Raw genomic sequence first — 27121 nt, 5'->3', positions numbered from 1 at the left:
TTTTGGCACAATTTTACATATTACATCAATATTACAGTATTCCAACAAAATATTAGGAAATATATCAAATATATCAATATATTTGAAGTCTGTTTATCATTCCACTTGTAAAGTTTTCATTACTAGTTTTTTATCAACTTCGTCAATTTTGACTACTAATGGGATATGATCTGAATTATAATCAAACACCAGGATAAGGTTTAACTTGTCTTATTGAGTTTTAAACCTGTTTTTAGTCATAATAAAATTAATTTGATTACTTGTCAGGTCCTGGGATTCTTTCAAGTATAGTCATCTTGGATGATTTTTGAACCAAATATTAATAATTATTAAGCTATTTCATCCTTATAAAATCAGTTTTCCCCCCTCTTCTTATAGTTGACATCACCAATTTCTTTAAGAGTTAACAAACATGAGTAAGCATACTGCATTTCCAGTTTCCTTAGCCATGTTTATTATTGACAGCATTCAAGTTTGGAAAGTAGTATTAAACATGATATCAAAATTGGAGATGTTAATGTCAGCTCTTTGCTTTATGCAGACGATAATACTTCTAAATAAATCCGCTACAAGTTTGCAAGATTCACTGACTAAATTGAATAACTGTTGTAATAGATATGGTATGAAGGTCAGCAATAAAAAGACAAAGACAATGAAAATAGGCAGAATCATTGAAAATGTCAACTGTGTTGTGAATAGAGAACCTATGGAACAAGTAAAACATTTCAGCTACTTAGGCACGATTTTTAGTGAAGATGGTAAATTGAATATATAAAATTGACAACAGAATCAACAAAGCTGGTATGGTAGGAAGTCAATTGAATAAATTCATATGAAATAAGAGAGAAATTAAATTTCAGAGTACATTTTTATATCTTATGCTACCAATTTTGGCATTCATCTGTATATTTTCATACCACCTTTCAATTTCATTTGGATGATCTGAGGCAAATGGCATATTTCAGTGTATTTGTTTGCAATATTTGCAATAATTTTGCAATTATGCAATATTTTATGTCAATCTCTAAAACTACAGCAAAGTTTTGTGTTGGTATTTCAGAACCTTACAAGAAATATACTGAAACTATGAATCTTATAAAGAAGAACATCACCATTACTTCAACTTGCCAATGCTCACTGCTCTATAACTTAAGAAATGTGATGTTTTTCCTTCTATTTTAGCTGATCTTCCAGCTCAGTTTCTATATGCCAAAATATATTAATAAAACTATAGCTGAAATTAGTAAAGCTTCTGAAACTAAGAATCTTATGAATAAAACCAAAACATACTTACAGAGCTGCTATAAACCTCATAAAGAACAGCAAAAAGAGATTTAATACATGAAGCTGCTAAGTCGGTGTTAGCTTGTAAACAGTCTACCCGTGAATCAGTACTAGATATACTTAATGTAGATCCTGAAAAACAAACAAACAAAAAAAAAAAAAAAAGGTATACAATAAAACAGTTCTATTCAATCAGAGTTATAAGAAAAAAAAAGGTATTTAAAAATTTCCACAAAAAAAATTAACCATTTAATTTCAGACAGGCATTTTTTTGAAAGTGACATTTGATAGTTTCTAGAAAACAATAAATATAAAAATTAAAAAAGGAACTTTACATACCAGATGATGTTCCTGAGCAATTATTCACACGCCTCTGAACAGATCGAGTTGTTCCAGTATCTTCATTTATTTGCTGCATGGAATTAAAATCTATGGTATAAGTTCTTCCCATGGTAGACAAACTTATTTCATCTTCACCAGATTGATGGGCAGCCTAAAGATAGTAAATATAAATTTATTGGTTCTGCTTTGGAAGAACTAATATACATAGCCCGGTCTTTGGAAAAATATGGCGTATGATAGGGAATGTGAATTTATTTCATGATTGTTTCTTTTGCAATTCTTCTGGTTTAAATTATAGGAAGCAAATTAACAAGGACAAATTGCTTTCAAAAGGACACTTTATCCTGAAAAATTACACATGGAGCATGGCTGTTTTTAAGCAGGAAAACACATAACTGCTCAGGGTCAACATTCTAGTAGCAAGGCTTATACATTGGTCATACATAACTGGTAATTATGTTTACGGAATTAACAAAGCATATAAAGTATATTAATTAAAGATAACTTTAATAAATAACTTCTATATTTCGGCAATGTCACCGTCACGTTGCCATCTTCAGGAACATAAAGATATGGTATGTGCACGCAAGGCACTAACAAAAGCAAATGAGGAAGAAAACAAGAAACTAATATTGCTCCTAAAGTCCTAACGGTGCCCTCTGGTGGGCTGATTTGGTTGACTTGGCAGTTGGGCTGAAGTTCTCAAAATGTAAGTCTCCCAAATTTGAGGTAGTTTCATGCACCCAAATTTGTTGAGGTTAGGAACGTTTTTTAGAGCTGCTGAAGATTCCTTGAATAATCTCTCGTATTTAAACTTGCTGCAGTGTATTATTTTTGTTTTCTTCCAGCAAATTCTATGGTGGGTATCTAAGGCATGGTCTGCCAGCCCAGAGCGGCTGTACTGGTGAAACCGGATGTAGTCTTTGTGTTCTGAAATCCTGATATTTGTTGTTCTGCCTGTTTGGCCAAAGTAGGACAATTTGCAGCTGCAAGGGACCTGGTATACACCAGGTAGGTCTAGGGGAAGTGGTTGGTCTTTGGTAGAGCGGATAAGGGATGTCAACTTTTTATATGGTCTGTAACAGGAAGTAAGGTCATATTTTCTGAGGATGTTGGTTATTTTCTCAGAGGTGCCCTGGATGTAGGAGATGGTGATAGATTTGGTGTAATCTTTATTGTGGAGGGAGGGGGGGGGGGGTTGTGGTTTACTGGTTTGAGTATTTTTTGGATTTTTTGTGGGTTACAGCCATTGGCTAAGAAAGTGTTGTGGATGTGGTTTAGTTCAGTAGTTAGGGCCTTGTCATCTGAGCAGATTAATTTTGCCCTGTTATATAAGTATTTTTATAACCCCATATTGTTGTGATGGGGGGGAGAATTGCTGGTGAATGTATCTGCCAGTATGGGTGGGTTTTCTGTAAACAGAGAAAACCAAAGATCCATCAAGCTGGCAGGTGATTAAAGTGTCTAGGAAGGGGAGGGTGTTGTTTCCTCTTTTTCTAAGGTGAACTGGACTCTGGGGGTGTTGGTTGTTTAAGTGTGTTAGGAAGGAGTGGAGTGAGTCTGAGCCATGTGGCCAAATAGCGAATACATCATCCACGTAACAAAGCCAAATAGTGGGTTTTTGTGGGGCAGAGTTTAAGGCTTTCTCTCTCTCACTAAAGCCAAACCTCCAAAAACCAACCTATCCAAAGACGAATATGCAGCCCCACAAGAAATGAAGAATAACAAAAAAATAGTAATCACCAAAGTGGATAAGGGAAACGCCACTGTGGTGCTAAATCAAAAGGACTACAAAGGTAAGCTTAATGCTTTAGTACTAGACCGTACTACTTACCTCCCTATTGAATATAATCCTACCAGCTCTCAGATTAGAACTCTACACAGACTCCTTAAGAAAGTCACTTCTTGGCCTGTGGAAGTCACTAACAAACTAAAACCTTATAACTCTAGACCCCCCCCCCCCCACGATTATATGGACTCCCAAAAATACATAAACAAAATGTGCCATTACCTCTACCAAAGACCAACCACTTTCCCTAGACCTACCTGGTGTATACCAGGTCTCTTGCAGCTGCAAATTGTCCTACTTTGGCCAAACAGGCAGAACAACAAATATCAGGATTTCAGAACACAAAGACTACATCCGGTTTCACCAGTACAGCCGCTCTGGGCTGGCAGACCATGCCTTAGATACCCACCATAGAATTTGCTGGAAGAAAACAAAAATAATACACCGCAGCAAGTTTAAATACGAGAGATTATTCAAGGAATCTTCAGCAGCTCTAAAAAACGTTCCTAACCTCAACAAATTTGGGTGCATGAAACTACCCCAAATTTGGGAGACTTACATTTTGAGAACTTCAGCCCAACTGCCAAGTCAACCAAATCAGCCCACCAGAGGGCACCGTTAGGACTTTAGGAGCAATATTAGTTTCTTGCTTTCTTCCTCATTTGCTTTTGTTAGTGCCTTGCGTGCACGTATCATATCTTTATGTTCCTGAAGATGGCAACGTGACGTTGCCAAAATATAGAAGTTATTTATTAAAGTTATCTTTAATTAATATACTTTATATGCGTTGTTAATTCCGTAAACTAATTACCAGTTAGGGTCAACAGTATTTCCTCTTGCAGGTTAGAAGCCACGTATGTGTGCGTGCGCATCTAGAAAAGATTTTATACTTCAGTCCAAAAAGGATAAGCAGACATGGGCAATTACAGCAAGATGCATTTTACTAAAAATTACTTCTGGTTAAAGATATGCCATGCCCATGCTTAATCTTTAGAGAAGGACTCCCAGATCAACTGCTAACCCAATCTCAGTACCAATCTACTATATTTTTACAATCTTTTAGGTAGGATTGCAATAAAGCATAGCCATAGTAAAAATAAAAGGTTAAACTAAGAAGAAAAGTGTAGACATTCAAATATAATTGAGCATAATTACATACACACAATAGTCTGTCATCTCAATGCCAAAAATTGTATACCAGAAAGAATTTAACAAAAAAAATGATGGTTTCTGATTTGGATTCCTATGATCCATAGATGCCACATTATTTTTTTTTGGCATTCACCCAATGTGAAGAAGATGGCTCTCTCTAACTAGGTAAATTGCAACCCCCCCCCCCCACCACCACCACAAGTTATGCTTTATCATTCCCCCACATATCAATTCTATTTTAAAAGTATAGCATCAAAATCTGCTCTTCAGAAGACTTACTTTAACATGAGGTTTCCAAATTCAGAAAGACCATGGCCATGAATGGATTAATTCCTAGCTTTATAAAGAGCAATTTACACATGTCTTCTAATAGCTATTATGCACGAAAAATGCTAGTCTTATAAGGTACTTCCGAATGGTTGCTGTATTCAAAAACAAAACTTCAATTTATTACCTCCTCTCAAAGAGAAACTTGCTCTGTTATTTTCACTAGGATTCTACAAGTTCCTTGATCTTGCAGTTTATTTTAGACTAAATGGGCAGAGTTTTTTGTTTTTAGGTTGGAAACCTATAGTATATTTAGTACCATGAGTAGACTAAAGGTAGGCTGGTTCTTTTGCAATGGAGACCAAACATGAAGATTTTTCAAGTCACCTTTTAGGCCTTCAACGAGCAGGGTAGTGGTTGTTTCACACCATATATATAAATCACCCACTAACCTAACCCACCACCTATAGGTTTTCATGACTATCCATGCCAAAACAGAATTCAAATCCATAGCAAGCTTCCAGGAAAGTATATGTTATCAACTCAGCAAACCAGCAGTTAAACTTCAAGTTCAGTTTTACACAGCACAGAGGGAGTATTACACTCTTCTATTGCACTATTACAATTTTAACATATGTATTAATAAGTAATATCCTATTAAGATATCCTAAGAGGGTACGGTACTGTTTAGCATGACAGCATCAAGATGACAGTCATATTTGCATATAATTGTATCCAGTTACTTTGCAATATTTCAATAGTCGAATTTCTGCTATGAATTCTGGATAAGTTAATAATTGATACAATAAAAAACACACCTAAATGTTTGTTTTTAAGTATTAAGGCTACCTTTTTTTAATTTTTGTACTTATATATTACCTTTTATTATTATTACATGACACCTCCATGGAGTCCAAAGACTCATCAAGGGAGGGCACCTACTCTACAACTGTCTCCAACAACTACAACAAATTGCAACTACCATCATCTACATGAATGCCATCTACCGCCCACCACCACTAATATTTTCACAGACAATCACAAACATCCATGCCCGCAACTGGATTTGAACCCACAGCCTTTTAACTCGACCAAAAAGGCTGGCCGTTTCGGTAAATTAAAATGCTCCCATCATTTTATAGTATTTAAATATAAGCACTAAAGTGATGCGATTTTATAGAGCATAATGGAAGAAATCCATTATGCTCCGATTGGCTGAGTGGTTTGCATAACATGCTGCATCTCCATCACAAGCATGGTTGTTCATGGATGTTTTTAGGTGGGCAATAAATTGCATGGTTTAGTGTGAGAGATCACTGTCCTGCTTATATGGATATTTGAAGTGATTTGTTTTTTATTTATTTTTTTTTTTTTTAAAAAAATCTCTATATTTGGTCTCTGAATTATGTAAAAAAAAAAATCCTTAGCTCACCCATTGTATTATGAACTTATAGGTTTGCAACCTCCATTGGCAGTGTCACAAGAAAAAATAAAAGTACTTCAAGAGAAGATACAGTTAGCACAAATCTACTTTGAATCCAAAAACAACTGTGGAATACTTTAATATCAAATACACACACGAGGGAAGGGGGAGGAGTCTGGAAAGTTCTGATAAACACCTAGGAACAAAAACGATATTAAAGCAACTGACAAAACCACAAGAAAGAACATATGGGGATATAAGAATATAAGAACATAAGTTACTTTCATGGCTCTGCTACTAATGTCATTTGGTTCTAGATGTTTATCAGAACTTTTCAGATGGGCCCCTTGGATTTATAAACCCAAACAAACTGTTAATGATTCAACGCATGATTCTGTTTTTTTTTTTGTTTTTTTTTAAAAATTCCACATATATATATTTGCATTAGGTTCTATTCGAACAGGATGCCACCAAGTTATATATCATCTTGGTGAGATCATTGTTCTACACAAGAAGTTTAATGCTATAGCTGTAAAGCAAAAAAAAAAAAAAAAAGCATTAGCAGTTGCAGTCCCTGGAGAAATTGTAAGATTTTGTTTTTTGTTGCATGTCAACAACTAAGACTTGGTTCAAAAATAAAAAGTTTAAAACAAATCCAGAGTACTCATGCATATGACCACTCCCTCAATAGAGAGAGTGACCAAAATGGCATGACCCATGAATATGTGGAAGCCAGCTTCACAAAGGATAGATGCTCAATGTTGATGCTAAGTGGAAAAACAGTCAAGAGTCAATAATTACTAAATCTATTTAGCTAATAAATTAAGCCAAGATTTCACCTTTGTCACCATGGCATCTTCATGGACACAAAGAAATACAACTAAGCACATCAACTGGAAGGGCAATCAGAGACTGAGTGTGAAAGATGGGATCCTACCGTATACTGTTTAAACACACAAGCATACCAATGAATTTGTAAAACAAAATGAAACAAACATCAAATCACAATGCAAGAAAAAGTAAGCAGTCAGAATTTGAAGTAAATCCACCAAAACAATAAATGATATATGACGTTAATGAATAATCTAAAAAAAAATTTATAATAATAGGATGCAGATAAAATAAAAACCAAAATAAAAAATGATGGTACAACATGACAGAATTTCATGCCAGCTGGGGGATCGTCAGGTTAAACAAGACCCCCCCCCCCCCACACACACACCTTCAAGATAAGTCAGCTACTGGAACAAATCCTAAAACCCATCACAACTCAACATCACCAGAGTTCAAGATTAGTACTATCAACATAAGAAACATAAATGGCAAAGAAATGCAGCTAGCTGAGGAACTGGATAAGTACCAGATTGACATAATATGGGTGACTGAAACAAAAAAAAGGCAAAAACTGGTGAGATCTTTCTAAACAATAAATACAAAATGTTATATTCAATCAATGACAATCAAGGAAAAGAAGGAGTAGCCATAGTATTCAACACTAAATACGACGCTAATCTTCTTGAATGGCAGGCAGTCTGAAGTAGAGTGATGTGGGCAAATATCAGAATGGGGGAATGGACAATGAGACTTATTTGTGCCTATGGAGGTCCCACAGAAGGTTCTACTAAGGTAGAAGTGGAGGAATTTTTTGAGGCTTTAGAAAAAGCAACAGACACAATGATAAACGAAAAGTTGGTCCTTGTTGGGGATCTAAATAGCAGGGTAGGAAATGATTGTTAAACATACAAAAATATATCGAGAAAATTTGGAGAAAAGAGCAAAACTAAGAATAATGGCAAATGCCTGTTGGATTTCTGCTCAGGACATGGACTGGTTATTACTAACACAAAGTTCCAACATAAAAATGTGCACAAATTCACATGGAGAGAAGAAGCAAGGAATAAGAAAAATCTCATTGACTATATTATTATTGATAGTAATGTTTTCTGCCTGGTGCAGGACACCAGAGGGTACAGAGGATCTGAAATTGGAGGTGATCAACATTTAGTCTTGAGCAGGATAAAATTGAATTTCATTTTGAAAAGAACACAGAGAGTTTTAAAGCAAATAAAAGTTGAGCAGCTCTCAGATGTGAACTGTAGACTAAAATACACAGATATTATTCCAGAAAAAATTCAACAGTTTGAGAACAGGAACCAAACCTTGGAGATTCAGTGGAGAGCCCTGAAGAAAACACTGATTGATTCAGCCAGAGAAGCATGTGGTGAGGTTGTCTGCAAGGATAAAAAAATCGGAACTCCCTGGTGGACACAGGAAGTTAAAGAGGCAGTGAAGGAAAAGAAGAAAGCATATCAAAAGTTCCTGGCAAATAAGTCAGCTTGTGCTCTTAGAGAATACAGAGACAAATGTAAGAAAGCTAAATAGTGTAAAACTGGCTAAACAAAAGTCATGGGAGGATTTTGATATGAACATAGAAAATAAATATCAAGAAGGTGGCAAAATATTCTGCAGGTTGTTGAAGAAGCTCAGAAATGGAAGAAAGAGTGCTGTAAAAGGAATTAGAGATGACAAAGGTGACATGAAAGCAGAAGAAAAAGATATTCTTGAAGTATGGAGTAATTACTTTGAAAAATTGTAAATGAAACAAGCAGTGATGACAGCACAGAGGTAAAAAACACTGACCGGGCATGCAGTCAGGAATACATATCCATACTTGAAGTAGAAAAAGCCATCAAAAGCCTGAAATGTGGAAAGGCAGCAGGAGTAGATGATATTCAACCAGAAATGCTCAAGTATGGAGGTAAAAGTCTTAGTGGCTGCATTGCGTAGTTCAGAAGGCCTGGACAGAGGGACGAATTCCCGATGATTGGAGTAGAGCTGTCATAGCACCCATATGAATGTGAGAATTACAGAGGCATTTCTATAATGAGCGTTCCTGGTAAGACATATGCAAGTATACTTGAGAAACGGTTGAGAAGGGTTGTGGAAGAGAAGCTTGGTGAAGAACAATCTGGATTCAGGCAAAACAGGCTGCCAGGGTCAGATTTTTACTTTCTGACAAATAGTTGATAAATTATGGGAATAGAACAAAGATCTCTATTTAAGTTTTGTAGATCTGGAAAAGGCATATGAGAAGGTGCCAAGAGAGAAGCTATTCAAAACGCTACAGTTATATGGTATCAGTGGGGCATTATATCAAGCAATATTTAGCTTTTATTTGAGTTGTAAGTCAGCAGTTAGAATTAAAAGAAGTACAGGAAGGTGGTTTAATGTTAAATCTGGTGTCAAACAAGGATGTACATTATCCCCTCTGTTATTCATTATCTATATGGATCACATTATGAAGGAAAGCGGCATTAAACCTGATATCAAAATTGGAGATGTTAATGTCAGCTCTCTGCTTTATGCAGACAATGCTATACTTCTATATAAATCCACTATAAGTCTGTAATAGTAGGCATCAATGGTACTATCATATTAAAAACGAGGATATTAGGAAACAAGTTGACATTATCAGCATGCAGGAATGTGTTGGCAGAGCTAATCTCAGGTGGTATGGTCACTTAAACAGAATGGGAGAGGAAAGATTAGCAACACAAGTGTTCTCTTCCAGGTTGGAAAACCAAGATATAGGTGGATTGATACAGTAAAAGTGCCTTAGAAGACAGAAATGTAATATCTGATAATGTTGGAGTCTAGACATGTAGCAGACGATGTAATTTTTCACTTAGTACTATCATATCCCATACACCCTATATATATTATATCAGGAATTTGATTATGATGATAGGATTCACATGACGAATAGGCAAAATCTTTGCATGCCAATATGGCTGAAATGACTGCATTTAATAACAGGCCATACTCAATTGTTCAAAAAAGATTTCCGAGATTATAATAAATAAACTTATTCTGCAGAACAGTTTCTCAGAGAAAATTTCTTTCAGCACCAGCTAAATCATTGAAACAGTTTTTTTTCAGATGGGGAAATGTTCATGAAGAACTAGAGACATAAGATTTTCCCAAACACGCTGAAATAAGTTCTTTTCTTACATCAAAATGTATCATTAATTAATTTTTATTAATAAATCCATAATTATTCTCTGTATTTCACAATTTAAAATATAAGTTCTGCTAATATTTTTATTTTTTTTGAGGAAATAAGTAGATTTTATGCTAGACTGTTTTTTTTGAATAAATGTTTCCTATAAAATTTGATGACAATTTCATTATTTTATAGTCATAAGTACAAGAAAACTTAGTTTTAAAAATTTACCAGCTTATGGCAATATAAACTTCAGCATTAGTGCTTCCTTGGCTTGCACTATTTAAAGGACCCAACTCTACACAGGGGACCTGTATATTCACATTTTATTAAGTGCATTGATTAGGTCTCATTTAGGCCTAATTCATTATTAACTTCATGACAGGTATAAATTGCTTTAATATAAATATTCTTACACATATCTAGTTATAGCTTGGAGGTCATGACTAGCTGTGCATACATATATTACGAGCAATATTCCACAGTGTTTATGCCATCACTTTAATTTAGCACGTTTTATGTAAAGGTTTGTGATATTTGATAGTAAATTGTATCTGAGAGATACCGTAAACTCTGATGTCAGTATAGTATTGGTTTAGTAGTTTTTTTTTTTTTTTTTTGTTTTTTTTTTTTAAATTTACCATTGAAAATGGGTGGAAAAATATATTGATTGGATAATCCAGCAGATGTTGAAGAGATTCAGCGAATGTTACTCAAGTCCGATGATGAGACTTAAAAAAAAAAAACTTCTTCACCACTAGAACCTTCTGTGACTATATGCACATGCAAGTCTCACTGTACAATTTCCATTTTTAAAAAATCTACCATTCATAAAGTGAATTATGAAATTACATAATTTAAAATTCTCCTGATTATCAATTTCTGATCATCATACAGTTCACTCATAACAATTATAGGAATAGTTTGCTATTCTGGAAGGTTTGCTTCATTTTATCACAGTTAATTTATTTTAGCATAACAATGTACCTATAAGGATTTGGTTGAGACTTCATTTGTTATGCTAAAATGAGCAGACTATATCTCATAATTATCACTTAGAAGTAGTTTCACTTATTTTGGTCTTCTTCATTCTTGAAACATCACAACTATGTTGATATGCCAGTTCTGTAATTATCCTTGCTCCACTTTTTTTTTTATTTTTTATTAACATGTCTTTCAATGAGCTGGTTTGTTTTTAATTCCATTCAATTTCAGGTTTACCAATATAAGATTTTTCCGCTGTTCTTCCTGATTTACTGACGAAAGCAGCAGCATAAACTTAATCAAGTTAATACCATCGTATTTTTGTGTGGTTTAATATGAAATACAAGTATAAATTACCTGTCAATTTCATTCAGCATCCAGTTATGTGGAAGTTAACGACAGAACAAAGGCACCAATGGGTCAGAAGTACCAGTTTCTGCAATTCCCAACAGACTATTATAGATCTTTTCTGACTAATTTAATTTTTATCATTAAATAATCCCAACACAATATTTACCATGCAAAACACATTTCAAAGGTTTCTATTTGGGAAGTGTTATTCCTAACATGTTTCTGATGTCCTGGGAAGAAATGTCATACAAAGGTTAACAAAATATACAATAAAATTAAATTTTTTAATTATTTCTAAAATGATAAAGATGTTTAGTACCTCAATTATTTTATTGTCAATACTTGTATAAGGATGCCAAAGTCCCCTATCATCTCTCCATTGCCATATCACAGTATCAGAATGGTTATTCCCAGGCTTCATTAATAAAGCATCCACACTAAAAATCCCATCCGCTGGTAAGCGAGGCATTAGCTCACTACAATAAGATAAAATGTAGGCAATTAGACAACATAAAACAAAATTTATATTAATGAAATATGCAATTTTCGTTATGTGTACATTTTATATTTTGAACTTAAAGAAAATTCACTACTGGAACAACTCAACATCTAGAAGAAGAACAAACCCAACGTCAGAAGAAATGAAGATAGGAACCATTAATACAAGAAGTATTAATGAAAAAAAAAAAAGTAAAAGGACCACGTAAACACGACTGGCATTGAGACAAAGAACAGGTGATATCTTACTAAATAATAAGTATAAGATGATATATTTGGGCAATAACGATCAAGAAATTGAAGTAGGAATAGCATTCAATAACAAAAAAGCAAAACTTCTTGATTGGAAGGCAGTTTTAAGTAAAGTTATGTGGGCAAATTTCAAAGTGCGGAAATGGGCAATGAAATCTCCTAAGGAAGAAGTAGATGAATCTGAGTCAACCATTTTTTCCATTTTATTTGTCAACTGTCTGCTGTAAAACAGGAAGTTGACAAATAAAATGGAAAAAGTGGTTGTTGTTGTTGGAGATCTAAACAGCAGAGCAGGAAATTAATCCCACTAGGCATATAGAAACATTTTAGGGAAAAATAAGAATCCCATAGTGGATACAAGAAGTTAAAGCAGTCCTGGAAGTTTCCCAGTAAGTAATTCAGCAGATTATCTTAAAGGAGGGCACCTACTCTACATCGTCATCTACTGCCTACCATCATCACCACCGCTAGTATTTTCACATACAATCACAAACATCCATGCCAATGGTGGGATTCGAACCCACAGCCTTTTGGCCTGAGAGCGGATACGCTAATCACTCGGCCAGCCAGGCCAGCAACATATAGGGAAAAAAAATGGAAGAGAACAATACTGTGTGTAAAACTAACTAAACAAAAGTCATGGGAACACTTCAGTAAGAACACAAAAGGTAAATATCAGGAAGGTGGCTAAATATTCTGGACATAATTGAAAAAGCTTAGAAATGGAGAAAGAGTACTGAAAAAGGAATTCTCAGATGTCTGGAGTAATTACTTTGAAAGACAAACTAAACAGGCAGTGATAGAACAGTAGTAAAAATTTTTAAGAGGAATGCAAACTGAGTACATATCATATGGCTCTTTCTACTATAAGTAGAAAGAGCCATCAAAAACATGAAATGTGGAAATGCAGCTAGAATAGTTCATATTCAAATGGAAATGCTCTAATAAGGATGTATAAAAGTTCGTAATTCACAGGAACTGGTCAGAAGGTCAAATTTCAGATGATTGGAATATAGCTATCATATGTCCCATCTATAAAAAGAGGGAATACGAACGTGAGAATTACAGAATTTCTCTACTCAGTGTTCCACATAAAATCATGCAAGAATACTTGAAAAGAGGCTGAGAAGAATTGTGAAAGAGAAACCTTAAGAATAAGCTGGGTTCAGATCAAATAGAGGTTGCCAAGATCAGATTTTCACTTTAAGGCAAACAGTTGAGAAATCATGGAAACGTGGCAAGGATCTGTATATAAATTTTATAGATCTGGAAAAGACATAGGGGACAGTGCCAAGAGGTTGCTTGTTTGTTTTGGGGTTTAATGCCACAAGGACATCTACAGTCATGCTGACCACTATTACTCACTTAAGTCTATAAACTATATATAAAAATGGAAATAACAATAACCATAAATGAAACATTTCTTAAAATTATACCATGTAATAAATAAGTAGAAAAACAAATGTAACAGATGAATATAAAACAGATGAAAAAACAATAAGTATTAAAATTCATAAAGCATACATAAAAACAGGTTTCTAAAGTATATTTACAATAACGTAAACTAATAAGTATATAATTTATATGAGATGGTAAAGCTTAATACTCTGTAAAAATTTAAAAATCAGCACGATGGTCAAATGAGTCAAAATCTGCCTGAGTGTATAAAGCTCAGACAGATTATAAAAGTGGCAAAATAATGACTGCGCTCATTGGTGAAACGAGATGGCAAGGATTTTTGTTGCTACATAACAGAAACAGCTGTTGGCATCAAGGTGGCAGAGGTGTTTCATTTACCTTCTACATAGAGACCAGGAATAGGTGACATGCAAAATACTCCACTTGCAATTATGATATCTTAATGGTAAATAGGGTCTAGCCATCGAAGTACACTATCCCTAGCAGTAGCATAGACCTGGGACCCCATAATCAAGTTTTGATACAATCAATACTCTCTACAAACAAAGCAAAGAATTTCTGCTAGCACCCAAGCAGTTGGAAGATTGGACTTGTCATGTAACCTGATGTATGTGAGAGAGGAAACTAAGTTTGCCGTCAAATATCAGTCCCAGGAACTTGGCTACTGATGCAACTGGGACTAGTCATTGTCCTGGTCAGGATGAAGAACATAGTGAGAAAAGCGTACACAAAATGTCTTTTACTATGAAAATCTGAACCCATTTGCAAGCACCCATTTTGAGGATGGTCAGAGGCTTGCTGCAGTTGTCTTTCTATGAACCTCATATTATATGAATGACAGAAGATGGCAAAGTCATTTATATATACAGCAGCAAAACAAATTAATCTGAACATTCACTTTTAAAGAAAATTTTAATTTCGCAAGAAAATAAGTAAAAAAATTAAACCCCAAAATAACCTAATAATTTAAATGTGCTCCTTTGTTCCTAATAAATTCATTAATTCACTTAGACATGGACTCTATCAATGAAAAACACAGTTTTCTTATTCTGCATCTGAAAACCATACTTTTATAATGGATTGTATTAAGTTATCCTTTGTACCACAATCTAATTTTCCAAGTCTCTTTTTCACAATGGCCCACAAATTTCTTATTGAGTTAATGTCAAGAAAGTTACCTGATCGTAGAAGCAATTCAATGTTGTGATTTTTGAGGAACTTTCACATTTTTTGAAGAGCAGCATGGAGCAAGATCTTGTTAGAAGAAGAGTTCTTTGTCTTTCTGGATCTGTGGGACCACTCTTTTCTCAAATATTTTTATGCATTGTCACTTTTCATCATACCATCAACAGGCACAAGTGATCCTGGACCATTGTTTGTAAAACAATCCCAGAACATCTTTTTAGCTGGATGTTTAGGAGCTTGTTGAAGGTAGGTAGGAAGTCTTCTCAGCTGCTGATCTGCGAATGTAGAGTACTGTTCTCCTTGGACAAAGAAATGGCAACACTATCGGCAAGTTTTTTTTTTCTAAGTTGGCACTTCTGTCATAAGCATCCATGTGAAATTGCGACTCATTCTATCAAGTAGTTTTTTTTATAAAGCTGTCTGAAGCAAAAGTGTTGTCTATATCCCTTGAAATGGATAAAATTGAGTATCATGCAGTTATAAAATTCTTTGTAAAAGAACATTTAATGCCAAAAGAAATTCATTTGAAGTTCATAAAAGTTTATGGGCACTCTTCTCCTTCGTTTTCGACAATTAAGAAATGGGCTGGCAAATTTAAATGTAGCCGTACCAGCCTTGAAGATGATCCATGTGAAGGACATCCAAATAAAATAATGTTAATACTAAAAAACAGGACAACACTGTCAAAGAAAAAAATCTGTAAGAAAGAACGTTTATTCATGTTGAAATTTATGAATAATTTTTTAAATCAAAAATAACAATTGTAATAATAGAAATAGGACATTACTGTTACTGGAAGGAAAACTATCTGTAAGCAATCTATCATGAGTAGCATGTGATCAAATCATTGTTTCTCTAGCTTTCAGTTTGAAATGTAATGCAGTTTGTCTTGTATATTTATGTATGCTCCAGATGATGATCTTGATATGAAGATCGAAACGTCGGGATAATAAAAACAGTCATTCTAACACGGTTGTAGAATCCATAATTTCGAAAATGTAAGCAATAAATGGGTAGTGGTCCTTTCCATTATGCATAGCATTTTACATGTTTGAAATTGTGTGTGTGTGTGTGTGAGTGCTTTGAATTATCAGCCTTTTTCCTCCATACAAGTAGCTCAGATGTGAATATATTTCATTCATAAAACATTGTTTTGCTTCCTTGGGTTAAGGATTAAAATCAAGTATATAATTTCTTGGTATCTTTAATGGTTTGATGTTAAGTCAGGTATGCAACAGGGGTGTACATTATGAAGGAAAGCAGTATTAAATGTGATATCGAAATTGGAGATGTTAACCTCAGCTCTTTACTTCATGCAGGTGATGTTATACTCTTAAATAAATCCATGACAAGCCTGCAGGATTCCCTGACCAAATTGAATAACAGCTGTAATAAAGTTAATATGAAAATCAGCATTAAAAAGACAAAGACAATGAAAATAGGCAGAAACATTAAAAACCAAGTGCTTCCTAAATGGAGAACCTATAGAACAAGTTAAACATATCAGCTATTTAGGCACACTTTTTAGTGAAGATGGCAAATTAAATTTGGAAACAGACACCAGAATTAGCCAAGCTGGTATGGCAGGAAGTGAACTAAATAAATTTATATGGAATAAGAGAGAAATTAGCCAAAACACTAAATTAGCTGTATACAAGACAGTGTTCAAACCAATTTTAACTTATGAATCTCAGAGCTGGGTTAGAAATACAACTCTGGATCAAAGACTGGAGACATCAGATATGCAAGTCCTGAGAAAGATTAGGGGGACTTCACAGATGGCATCAATGGCAGTATCATATTAAAAATGAGGATGTTAGAAAAGAACTTGACATTGTTAGCATTCACAAATGTATTAGTGGAGCTAATCTCAGGTGGTATGGCCACTTGAAACATAATGGGAGAGGAAAGATTAGCTAAACAAGTGTTCTTTGCCAGGATGGCAGGAAAAAAGACACAGAGGAAAACCAAGATGCAGATGGATTAATACAGTAAAAAGTGCCTTAGAAGACAGAAATATAAGATCTGATAATATCGGAATGATGACAGATAACTAATTTGAAGGAAAATTGTCAACAGGAAGTTTGTAATGATGTAACTTTTCATGTAGTGCTATCATAAGTTCATGTACACCTGCTGGGGGAAGGGGTATATATCAGGAATTTGATATAGATTACAGTAAAACCATAGCTATCGCATACATTAAATCATAAATGTAATCATAAATTAAATCAAGCTTGACGTAATTTTTTTTTTCCCACTAGAGGTCATGCCAGTGAGTAGCATGTGATCAAATCATTGTTTCTCTAGCTTTCGGTTTGAAATGTAATGTAGCTTGTCTTGTATATTTATGTATGCTCCAGATGATGATCTTGATATGAAGATCGAAACGTCGGGATAATAAAAAGAGTTATTCTAACACGGTTGTAGAATCCATAATTTCGAAAATGTAAGCAATACATGGGTAGTGGTCCTTTCCATTATGATAAAATAAATAGAATTCTGCACCATTACAATCTTAATGCTACTTTTAAATCACCTATAGAATTAAAAAAATATATTCAACTCCTCTAAACAAAAAGTGTAGACCATATCCATTGCACTTTTTTTTTTTTTAAAAAAATCTATAATGCATTAGTACTGTGTATGGGTTGGGAAAGAAGGTACTTGTTCACATTAGATTTAAATGACTGTAGCTTGCATTCCCTAGGGAACACATCAACGGTAAGGCTGTTCCATAGTATAGTGGTTGCAGGGACGAAGGAGGATGAGAAGAAATTTGTTTTGTGGGTTTCAAGGTGCGCTAAGTGGGGGAATTATTGATGCTATTTCAGATGAACATTTTCCATGGAAATATTTGTAGAAGAGACATAGTGCAGAGACCAATCGCCTGTGTGAAAGTGGGAGGAGTGAGTTGGTAAGAGATGGGTCATTAATAAGTCTGACTGCTCTCCTCTGTATGGAGTCTAGCAATTTGAGGAAGCTTTTGGGGGCTCCGCCCCATATGTGGGAGCAGTATTCGATGGTTGGACGGATTTGTGATTTGTATAAGGTCAATAGCTGTTCAGGGGTGAAATAATGTCTGGAATGAAAGAGAAATGTTTTACTGGTGTGAAACATTACCAAGGAAAGGAGTGACCATAAAGCATCTGTGATGTCCAGTGAGCTGAAGGATAGATAGGTGGAAGGTTGAAAAATATTCTGGAGGCTGTTGAAGATGCTTAAAAATGGAGGAAAGAGAACAGTAAAAGGAATCGAAGATGATAAACATCATGAAAACTGAAGATAAGGATATCCTGGATGTCTGGTGTAATTACTTTGAAAGACTGTTAAATGAAATAGGTAGTGAAAGAACTATAATAGAAAATTTTTGAGAGAAATGCAAACAGGAATATATATGAAAGCTGTTAAAAACTATTATTTTTGCGGCTGTGGGAGCTGGAGTAGATAATATTCAAACAGAAACGTGAACAGAGTTAATCTAAGGTGGTATTAGTTACTTAAATAGAATGGGAGGAAAGGTTAGGAAAACAGGTGTTTGATGGCAAGAAAGGGACCCAGAGGAAGACCAAAAACTAGGTGGATTAATTCAGTCAGAAATACCTTAGAGCAGGGGTCGGCGAACCGGGGTAAATTACCCCAATTGGGGTAAAAATGAAATTCTTGAAAAGCTCACTGGACATCTAATGAGGACTCAATAGACATAATTAAAATTATATAAAAAGCGCGTCCCTTGTTACGACAGAAATTTTTCTTCTGGCAAAACTGCATCTTCCCAACGTAATATACAGTACGTGTTTAGGAGATGTCATTCCATGTTGAACTCCAAACAATTTGGTTGCTAAGGCGTTGTCAAGTGGCTAAACAGATATTATTTGTTAGTTGTCTATTACCCGCCTTAACCTTACTTTTTGACACACATGTTTTTGCTTTGTTTAAGTCGATTTAAATAGTTATTTAATTTAATTTATTTCAATAGTTCTATTTTAAGTGTAAGATTTTCATTTATTAACCATATTTTAGTTTTATGTTAGTTCGATAATTTGATTAATATATATATTTTTTCCTTGCTCCATTAATTTTCGATGATCAATAAAATAATTAAATACTGCCTTCATCTTGAGGACATGTCTTAGTGCCACATTTACCAATTAAATTGTTGTAAATTTAAATGAACTTTAAAAACTTCAATCACTGTCTTTTTTTACCCTTCAGATGACATCAACTAGAAAAAGAATATAATATACCAGGAAGAGTTCCTCAATTATGGGTTTACACAAATAGAAGACAAAGGAATAATGAAACCACAGTGTGTTGTCTGTTTGAAAGTACCGACTGCAGAATCTTTAAAAAAGAGTCAATTGAAGAAACACTTGGATAATTTGCACCCACATCTGTCTTCCAAACTGCGGGAATACTTTGTAAATTTGGAAATGTCTGGCAAAAGACAAAGACTGGACAGCAACTTGAGAGGTACATTCGATCAACGTTCAGCATTAAAGGCTAGCTTTGAAGTGGCCTGGTTGATTGCCCGAAACAAGAAACCATATACTATTGGTGAGGAATTGGTTAAACCAGTAGCTTTGAAAATGGCAGAGATTATGTGTGGTCAGAAAGAAGCCATGAAACTAAATTCAGTGCCCTTGTCTGCAAAAGTTGTGAAAGAAACATTTTCTGCTAAAATAGAAATTCTAAGGGAACAAGTTATTTCTTCAATATAAGAGAGTAAATGCTTTGTTATTCAGCTTGATGAGACTGCAGATGTCAGTAGTAATTCGCAGCTGATGGTGTATGTTCGCTACAAAGGTTTACATGCAATTGAAGAGGAATTGTTGTTTTGTTCTCCTCTCGAGTTGCGATCTCGTGGAATTGATGTTTTCAATAAAGTTAATGAATACTTTAATAACGTTAATTTAAAGTGGGAAGACTGCATTGCTGTGTCTGTTGATGGAGCTCCAGCTATGTTGGGTCATGTAAGTGGTTTTTGCGGCTCTGGCGAGAGAGAATAATCCAAAAATTGAAGTTAACGACTACATGATCCATCCCCAGGCACTGCGTGTGAAACATTTGGAACCTGCACTGGAAGCCATCATGCATGATGTTATGAAGGGTGTCAAAGGACATGCACTAAACATGCGACTATTTCATGAATTATGTAAAGATGGTGAGGCTGAATATACAGACCTGCTTTATCATACAGAAGTGAGGTGGCTCTCACGTGGAAATGTTTTGAACCGAGTGTGGGATCTCAAAACTGAAATTTTTATGATTGATCAAAAGCATGTTCTCGCAGATAAGTTTACAAACTCATCGTGGGTTGCACATCTCACCTATTTAGCTGATATTTTTGAGTATATGTGAATGTATTGAACAAAGAATTGCAAGGAAAAACATCAATAAAATTTCAGCATTTGGATCAAAGCTTTTATATTGGAGTCAGAAAGTAGAACAAAACAAGATAGCTGCCTTTTCAAAGTTAGCTTTGTTTTTAGAAGATTGTGAAAATATTACTTTTGACGACATCAAGGATACAGTTATAAGGCATCTTACCAAACTCAAAGAGCGGTTCTCTGATTACTTTCCAGATCTTGATTCACATAGTGTCAGTTGGTTTGTGGATCCCTTTAAACATGAAATTGCTGATGTACCAGAAGAACCTCAAGGGTTGGCAGAGGCACTTCTTGAACTTCGATTCGATAATGAAGCACGTATTGAATTTGAAAACAAAGCAGATCTGTCATATTTTTGGATGTCAATAGCTGCAAAGGCTTTCAAAATTGCATATAAGGAGGCAGTCAAAAAGTTGTTGCCTATTGCAACAAGGATTTTCTACTCTAATGAACATGAAAACAAAGCAGAGAAATTGATTGGACCCCAGAGTCAGTATCCAAATTGCTCTGACATCAAAATGCCCCAATTTTGATGTTATTGTATCAAAAATGAAACATCATTTCTCCTAAACCTAAAGTGAAAAAGTTTTCAAAGAAATCCTTTTGTTTCATAATGAGGATATTAATTTATTTTATCGCATTGATTTTATACTTTTTATATTTATAATTGTATTCTCCATATAAATAGATTCAATAAACCTTTTGAATTTAAATAATCTATGATTTTCTCCTTTTCAAAATCATCCCTTTCAATTACAAGGGGGTAACGTCATCGTAAATAAATATATTTTGGGGTAATAGGTAAAAAAGTTCCCCGACCCCTGCCTTAGAGGCATGAAATGTTAGATATAACAATATTGGAGTGCTGACAAGCAATAGACTGATTTGGAGGAAAATTGTGGACAGGAGATTAATAATGTAACCTTAATCATGTAGTGCTATCATACTAACCTGAACAGAGGCAATTGTTGATTGTGATTAATTAACCAATTAATCGACCAACTTTTTAATAAAGTAATACCCTGCCATAAGACATTCTGATCAAACAACACTTTTCAGTTATTCCAGTGTCCATTTATATGAAACCAAATTTTCTTATATATGACCAATTTAGCAATGTGATGCTGCTTTAAATCAACTGATAGGCAGTATTCATGATCTCAATTTATCTACAATGTCATTGCTCACTGCATCTCCCTTGTTTCGTTTCATGATTTCATGTTTCTCTGTGAATGATAAACTATTTTTTACTATTTTATTTTATTGTTCATAATGGTAGGTAAACAAAGTAAGAGTGCTGCTCCAGTGAAAAGAAGACACATAAGCTTATTATACTACATGTTAAGAGTGCAATTTTTAAATTCAATGATGATGGTGAATTGAATACTGACAGAGGCCACAGGCTAAACTTACCTTGCAATACTGTTGACATTTGTTAATTTAAAAAAAAAAAAAAGTTCCTACTGAAAAGTGCTATGCTAGTTAATATACTCTAGTTATTGATAAACATGGCAATATTGCTGACATAGGACAACTGCTAATGGTGTAGATTGATGACTAACCTGGTTGATGTTTCATTAAGCCTATCTGTTCAGAATAACTTTTTTTTTCTTCTTATCTAATGTTATTTTATTTTATTATTATTATTTTTTTTTGACATTTACAGGAGATTTCGCACTACTATGACAGCACTATATGATTAACTATCCATTATTATTAATCTCCTCTGAATAATTTTCCTCTAAATTGGTCTATTACTTGTTAGCTCTCTCTCTAATATTGTCTTATCTAACATTTTGTTCTTTTAAGCACTTTTGACTGAATCAGTCTGCCTAGAACGTTTTCTGTCTTGTCATTAAACACCTGTTTTTTCCTCTCCCATTCTGTTTAAATGACTATTTATCTTAAATTAGTCCTGCTCAAAATTTCTTGAATGCTAATGTCTCCATTTTGAATATGATTCTGCCATTGAATCCATCTGTTCATTCTCCTAATCTTTCTCAGAATTCTCATATCTGTTTTCTCAAGATCAAGCGCTTTATTTTGCAATCTTGTTAACTGCTAGTTTAGTCTTTTGGCTAATTTCTCTTATTTCATATAAATTTATTCAACTGGCTCCCCACCATTGCAGTTTTGCTAATTCTGTTTATTTCCAAATTTAAATTTCAATCTTCGCTAAAACCCTGGCCTAAATAGCCAAAATATTTTACTACTTCTATAGGTCTCCATTCAGAATGCAATTAATGTGTTCAGTGCTTCTGCCTATTTCCATAGTTTTGGTTCTTTTATTGCTGATTTTCATACGAAATTTGTTTCAGTTAAGTAATTTAGTTAGAGAACCATGGAGACTTGTACCGAATGTTGTGTAGTGTCTTAATGACTCCATATTGTTGTGAGGGGGGGGGGGGATTGTTGGTGAATGTATCTACCTGTATGGGTGGATACATAGCAAAGTCTACACAGCGAAGCCAAATGGTTGGTTTTTGTGGGGCAGAGGTTAAGGCTTTCTCTTCAAGTCTCCATATAAAAGCCCAATCGCCCAAGAATACCAACATTGCCCGTTAGAGGGCACCATCAGGACTTTAGGAGAAATAACAGCTTCATACTTCTTCCTCACTTATTGTTGTGTTGTGCCTGTGTGCACGTGTCGTGTACTTAAGTTCTTGAAAATGGCAACGTGACGTTGCCGAAATATAGAAATATATTAAAATTTATTTTAATGTATATCCTAGTACGTTGTAATTTCCTTAAATAACATAGTGAAAATGCATAACCAACATCTAAGCCTTTCCACAAGAATTACAATTATCCACGGAGATGTTACCGCACGTAAAGCACGCCATTACGGTAAATTGAAGTTGAAGCTATCGAGACAACTGCATCGTGTCGCCTTCCTGAAGCGCTGCCGAGATAACCAGGTAATCCCTAACTGTGTGAAATTCAAGCACCGTTTCTCTTCGCAAAAAGCACTTCATATTTACACCCGTGCCCGCCAAGCCTTACTCAGAGAACAAATTGCAGCCACTCGCCATTTCCTGAGTGAAGCTAACTCAGCTATAGGCACTAGAAGATGACCTTTCAACCACCTTAAGATACAAAATTTGGTCCATTTTATACGACATCTCGTGCACAGCAGCGGAGAAAGAATTTAAAAAAGTACGAGATTGACACGTTAAAAAGTTTGAAAAATTAAAAAAGGACGCGATCTGGAAACCGCAACTTCCTACTGAAACGGTAGTTAACCTGTCGTCACTTAGTGTGAAACCTGAAGCACTCGACGCCCTCGCACGTGGCCACAACTTCGCCATTGTGCCCAGAAGAAAACCTGTTGAGAATATCATGATACGGATTGAATGCGGGATTCGACAACTTCCCCACGTTGCCAACAATATTAGACTGGATGTAGCTTGTGTTCTGACCAAAGCTAAACCACCTAAAACCAACATGCCCAGTAAAGAAATTAAATCGCTACTAGAATTAAAGAAAAACCAAGAAAATAATAATCACCAAAGCTAACAAAGGGAATGCCACAGTATTGCTGAACCAAAATGATTACACAGGTAAGCTGAAATCTCTATTGTTAGATCGGGCCACTTACCTCCCTATCGAGTACAATCCCACCAACTCACAAATTAGAAAACTCCATAGGCTCCTTAAGAAGGTCACTTCTTGGCCTGTGGAAATCACCAACAAATTAAAACCATATAACTCCATACCCCCCCCCCCCCCCCCCGTATTTATGGACTCCCAAAAATTCACAAGGAAAATGTGCCATTACGTCCCATAGTGGATGGCATTGATTCCCCCACATACAAACTAGCTAAACATTTGGCCAAAGCTCTCTCACACTATACTGGCAACACACCTTCATACATAAAAAACTCAGCCCACTTCAAAAGCCAGCATAGAAAACCTTACACTCAAACACACTGACATAATGGTCAGTTTTGATGTCTCCTCCTTATTCACAAATGTCCAACACTCAAAGAATCCTTAGAGCTAATCCAAGCTAAATTTCCTCCCAATATCACAGCCTATTTCAGTTCACAATGAACTCAGGCTATTTTGTTTGGCAAGGAAAATTCTACAAACAAATAGAGGGGACAGCCATGGGTTCTCCACTCTCCCCACCCTTGGCCAACTTTTATATGGAGACTTTTGAAGAGAAAGCCTTAACCTCTGCCCCACAAAAACCAACCATTTGGCTTCGCTATGTAGATGATGTTCACTATTTGGCCACATGGCTCCGATGCACTCCTCCCCTTCTTAACACACTGAAACAACCAACACCCTAGAATCAAATTCACCCTGGAAGAAGAAAAAAACAACTGCATTCCTTTCTTAGACACACTAGTCACCCGCCAGCCTGATGGAACCTTGGTTTTCTCAGTATATAGAAAACCCACCCATACAGACAGATACATTCACCAACAATCCCCCCACCCCACACACACAACAATATGGAGTCATTAAGACACTACACAACAGGGCTAAACTTATCTGCTCGAATGACAATGCCCTAACCACAGAACTAAACCACATTCTCAACACTTTCTCAGCCAATGGCTACCCCCCCCCCAAAAAAAATCCAAAAAATATTGAAACCAGTAAACCACAACCCCCCCACCCCCCCCACACACAAAAGGATTACTCTAAATCCATCACCATACTCTATATCCGAGGCACCTCGGAAAAAATCACAAAAATCCTAAAAAAACATAACTTAACTTCTTGTTTCAAACCATATAAAAAATTGGTATCCCTTATCCGCTCAACTAAAGACCAACCCCCCCCCCCAGACCTACACCAGGTCCCTTGCAGTTGTAAGCTGTCCTACTTTGGCCAAACAGGCAGGACAGCAAATATCAGAATTTCAGAACACAAGGACTACATCTGGTTTCACCAATACAGCCACTCTGGTCTTGCTGACCATGCGCTGGATACCTGCCATAGAATACGGTGGAAGAAAGCCAGGATAATACACCATAGCAAATACAGAAATGAAAGGCTTTTCATAGAATCAGCTTCAGCTCTAAGAAACGATCCAAACCTCAACAAATTTGGCTGCATGAGACTTACTCAAATTTAGGAAACCTACATCAGAAGACCTCCAGCCCAATCGCCCAAGAATACCAACATTGCCCGCTAGAGGGCACCATCAGGACTTTAGGAGAAATAATAGCTTCATACTTCCTCACATTGTTTTGTTGTGCCTGCGTGCACGTGTCTTGTACTTAAGTTCTTGAAAATGGCAACGTGACGTTGCAGAAATATAGAAATATATTAAAATTTATTTTAATGTATATCCTAGTACGTTGTAATTTCCTTAAATAATATAGTGAAAATACAGTAGGAGGAAGAATAAGAAACCATCTAAAATTTGCTGATGATATTGATCTTCTAGCGGAAAGCAAATCAGATCTTCAGGAAATCACCACAAAGTTAGCTTACACTCTTAAAAAAAAAAAAATGCTTAACCATAAATATTCAAAAATCAAAAACAATGACATATCTGTGCTTCTGATCAAGAGGGGAAGTGCTGTAGAAGAAAATGAAAATCCTACTTGAAGATACACTGATAGAAGAACTTGATCTATTTAAATATCTACAGTACAAAGTGCCTTAGACAATAGAAATATAAGATCTGATAATATTGGAGTCTTGACAAGCAACAGACTGATTTGGAGGAAAATTGTAGATAGGAAGTTAGTAATGATGTAAATTTTTCATGTAGTACTATCATATCCTGTACACCCCTTGAGGGTACATGTCAGGAATTTGATGATGATGATATCTTTACTAAAGATAGCAGGATCAAGACAGAATATTAGAACAAAAATTGCAAAAGCAACAACAGCACTCCAAAAACTAAAACCCACCATGGACAGGTATCAAGCTTACAATTACCAACAGATTATGCCTTACTGACATACTAGTTAATCAGTACTTCTATATGGAAGTGAAACTTGAACAATCCTAAGGGATATTAAGGATAATGAAAAGAGGTTGTTGGCATTTGAAATGAGATGTTATAGACTACTCCTAAAGATAAACATACAATGATCACATCACAAATTTTGAAGTAACACAAAAAAATCATCACGACATTTTGCACAGCATTAACTGTGCACAATGCCAAAATGTATTCCAGTCAGCCTTTATTTTACATATGTGAATCAGTGAACAAGAACATAGTTCCTGTGAGGATATAGTCCGAAGAACAGAGAAATGATTACTCCATATCCATTCTTCAACATACGTTCTCAAGGAGCAACAGAAGAAAGCAGGTTAGAAGAATAACCGCAAACTGAATGACTGACTGATTTCTGGATAAAAGGAAAGCAAAGGTCACATACTTATATGTCATATAAGCAAAGCTCATATACATAATGGACGCAACATACCCAAGGTTATAGCAGTACACAAAGTATTAAATAAATACTCATAAAGAGATGAGTCATAAACCCTTAGTAAATACAAATGTGTAAAATGACTGATCTGTGTGGAGCATAGCATGAACAGTTCCTCTTCTCTCTCTTTCTACATTGGCTAGACTGCCAGTGCTTCCTGCCATGAAAAGTGTCACTGGGTTATTAGATCTGATCATATAAACTCTATAGTCTGGATACAGAACTGACAAGCATATGGAGAAAAGCTATCAGCTGATCTAGCAGCTACATTTGCAGTCTCATTACCCTCAATTTCAATGTGGATGGGAATAAAGCACATCTGAATATCAAAAAATTAAGGACTTTTAAATTTGTAAAACCCTCACTGAATTA

General features: G+C 35.2%; 1 protein-coding gene across 8 annotated transcripts in view; it reads right to left on the bottom strand.

Moving 5' to 3' along the window:
• Nucleotides 1-27121, bottom strand: part of ctrip (E3 ubiquitin-protein ligase ctrip) — an 817513-nt gene that overhangs the window by 323447 nt on the left and 466945 nt on the right. For 6 of the 8 annotated variants that reach the window (XM_090413730.1, XM_090413731.1, XM_090413729.1 and 3 more), the window contains 3 exons: nt 11915-12071; nt 1624-1777; nt 1295-1416 (listed from right to left, as the gene is read on the bottom strand). In XM_090413730.1, coding sequence (XP_090269856.1) covers nt 1295-1416; nt 1624-1777; nt 11915-12071 — 433 coding nt within the window. The remainder of the gene's footprint in view (nt 1-1294; nt 1417-1623; nt 1778-11914; nt 12072-27121) is intronic. The other 2 variants (XM_090413735.1, XM_090413737.1) reach the window with 1 other exon arrangement.

This window comes from Typopeltis vanoorti, chromosome 24 (genome assembly GCF_054136105.1).
Source record: "Typopeltis vanoorti isolate ZY-2024b chromosome 24, IOZ_Tvanoo_1.0, whole genome shotgun sequence".
NCBI lineage: Eukaryota > Metazoa > Arthropoda > Arachnida > Uropygi > Thelyphonidae > Typopeltis > Typopeltis vanoorti.
The sequence above is the reverse complement of the archived record's forward strand: the minus strand, read 5'-3'. Positions and strand labels throughout refer to the sequence as shown.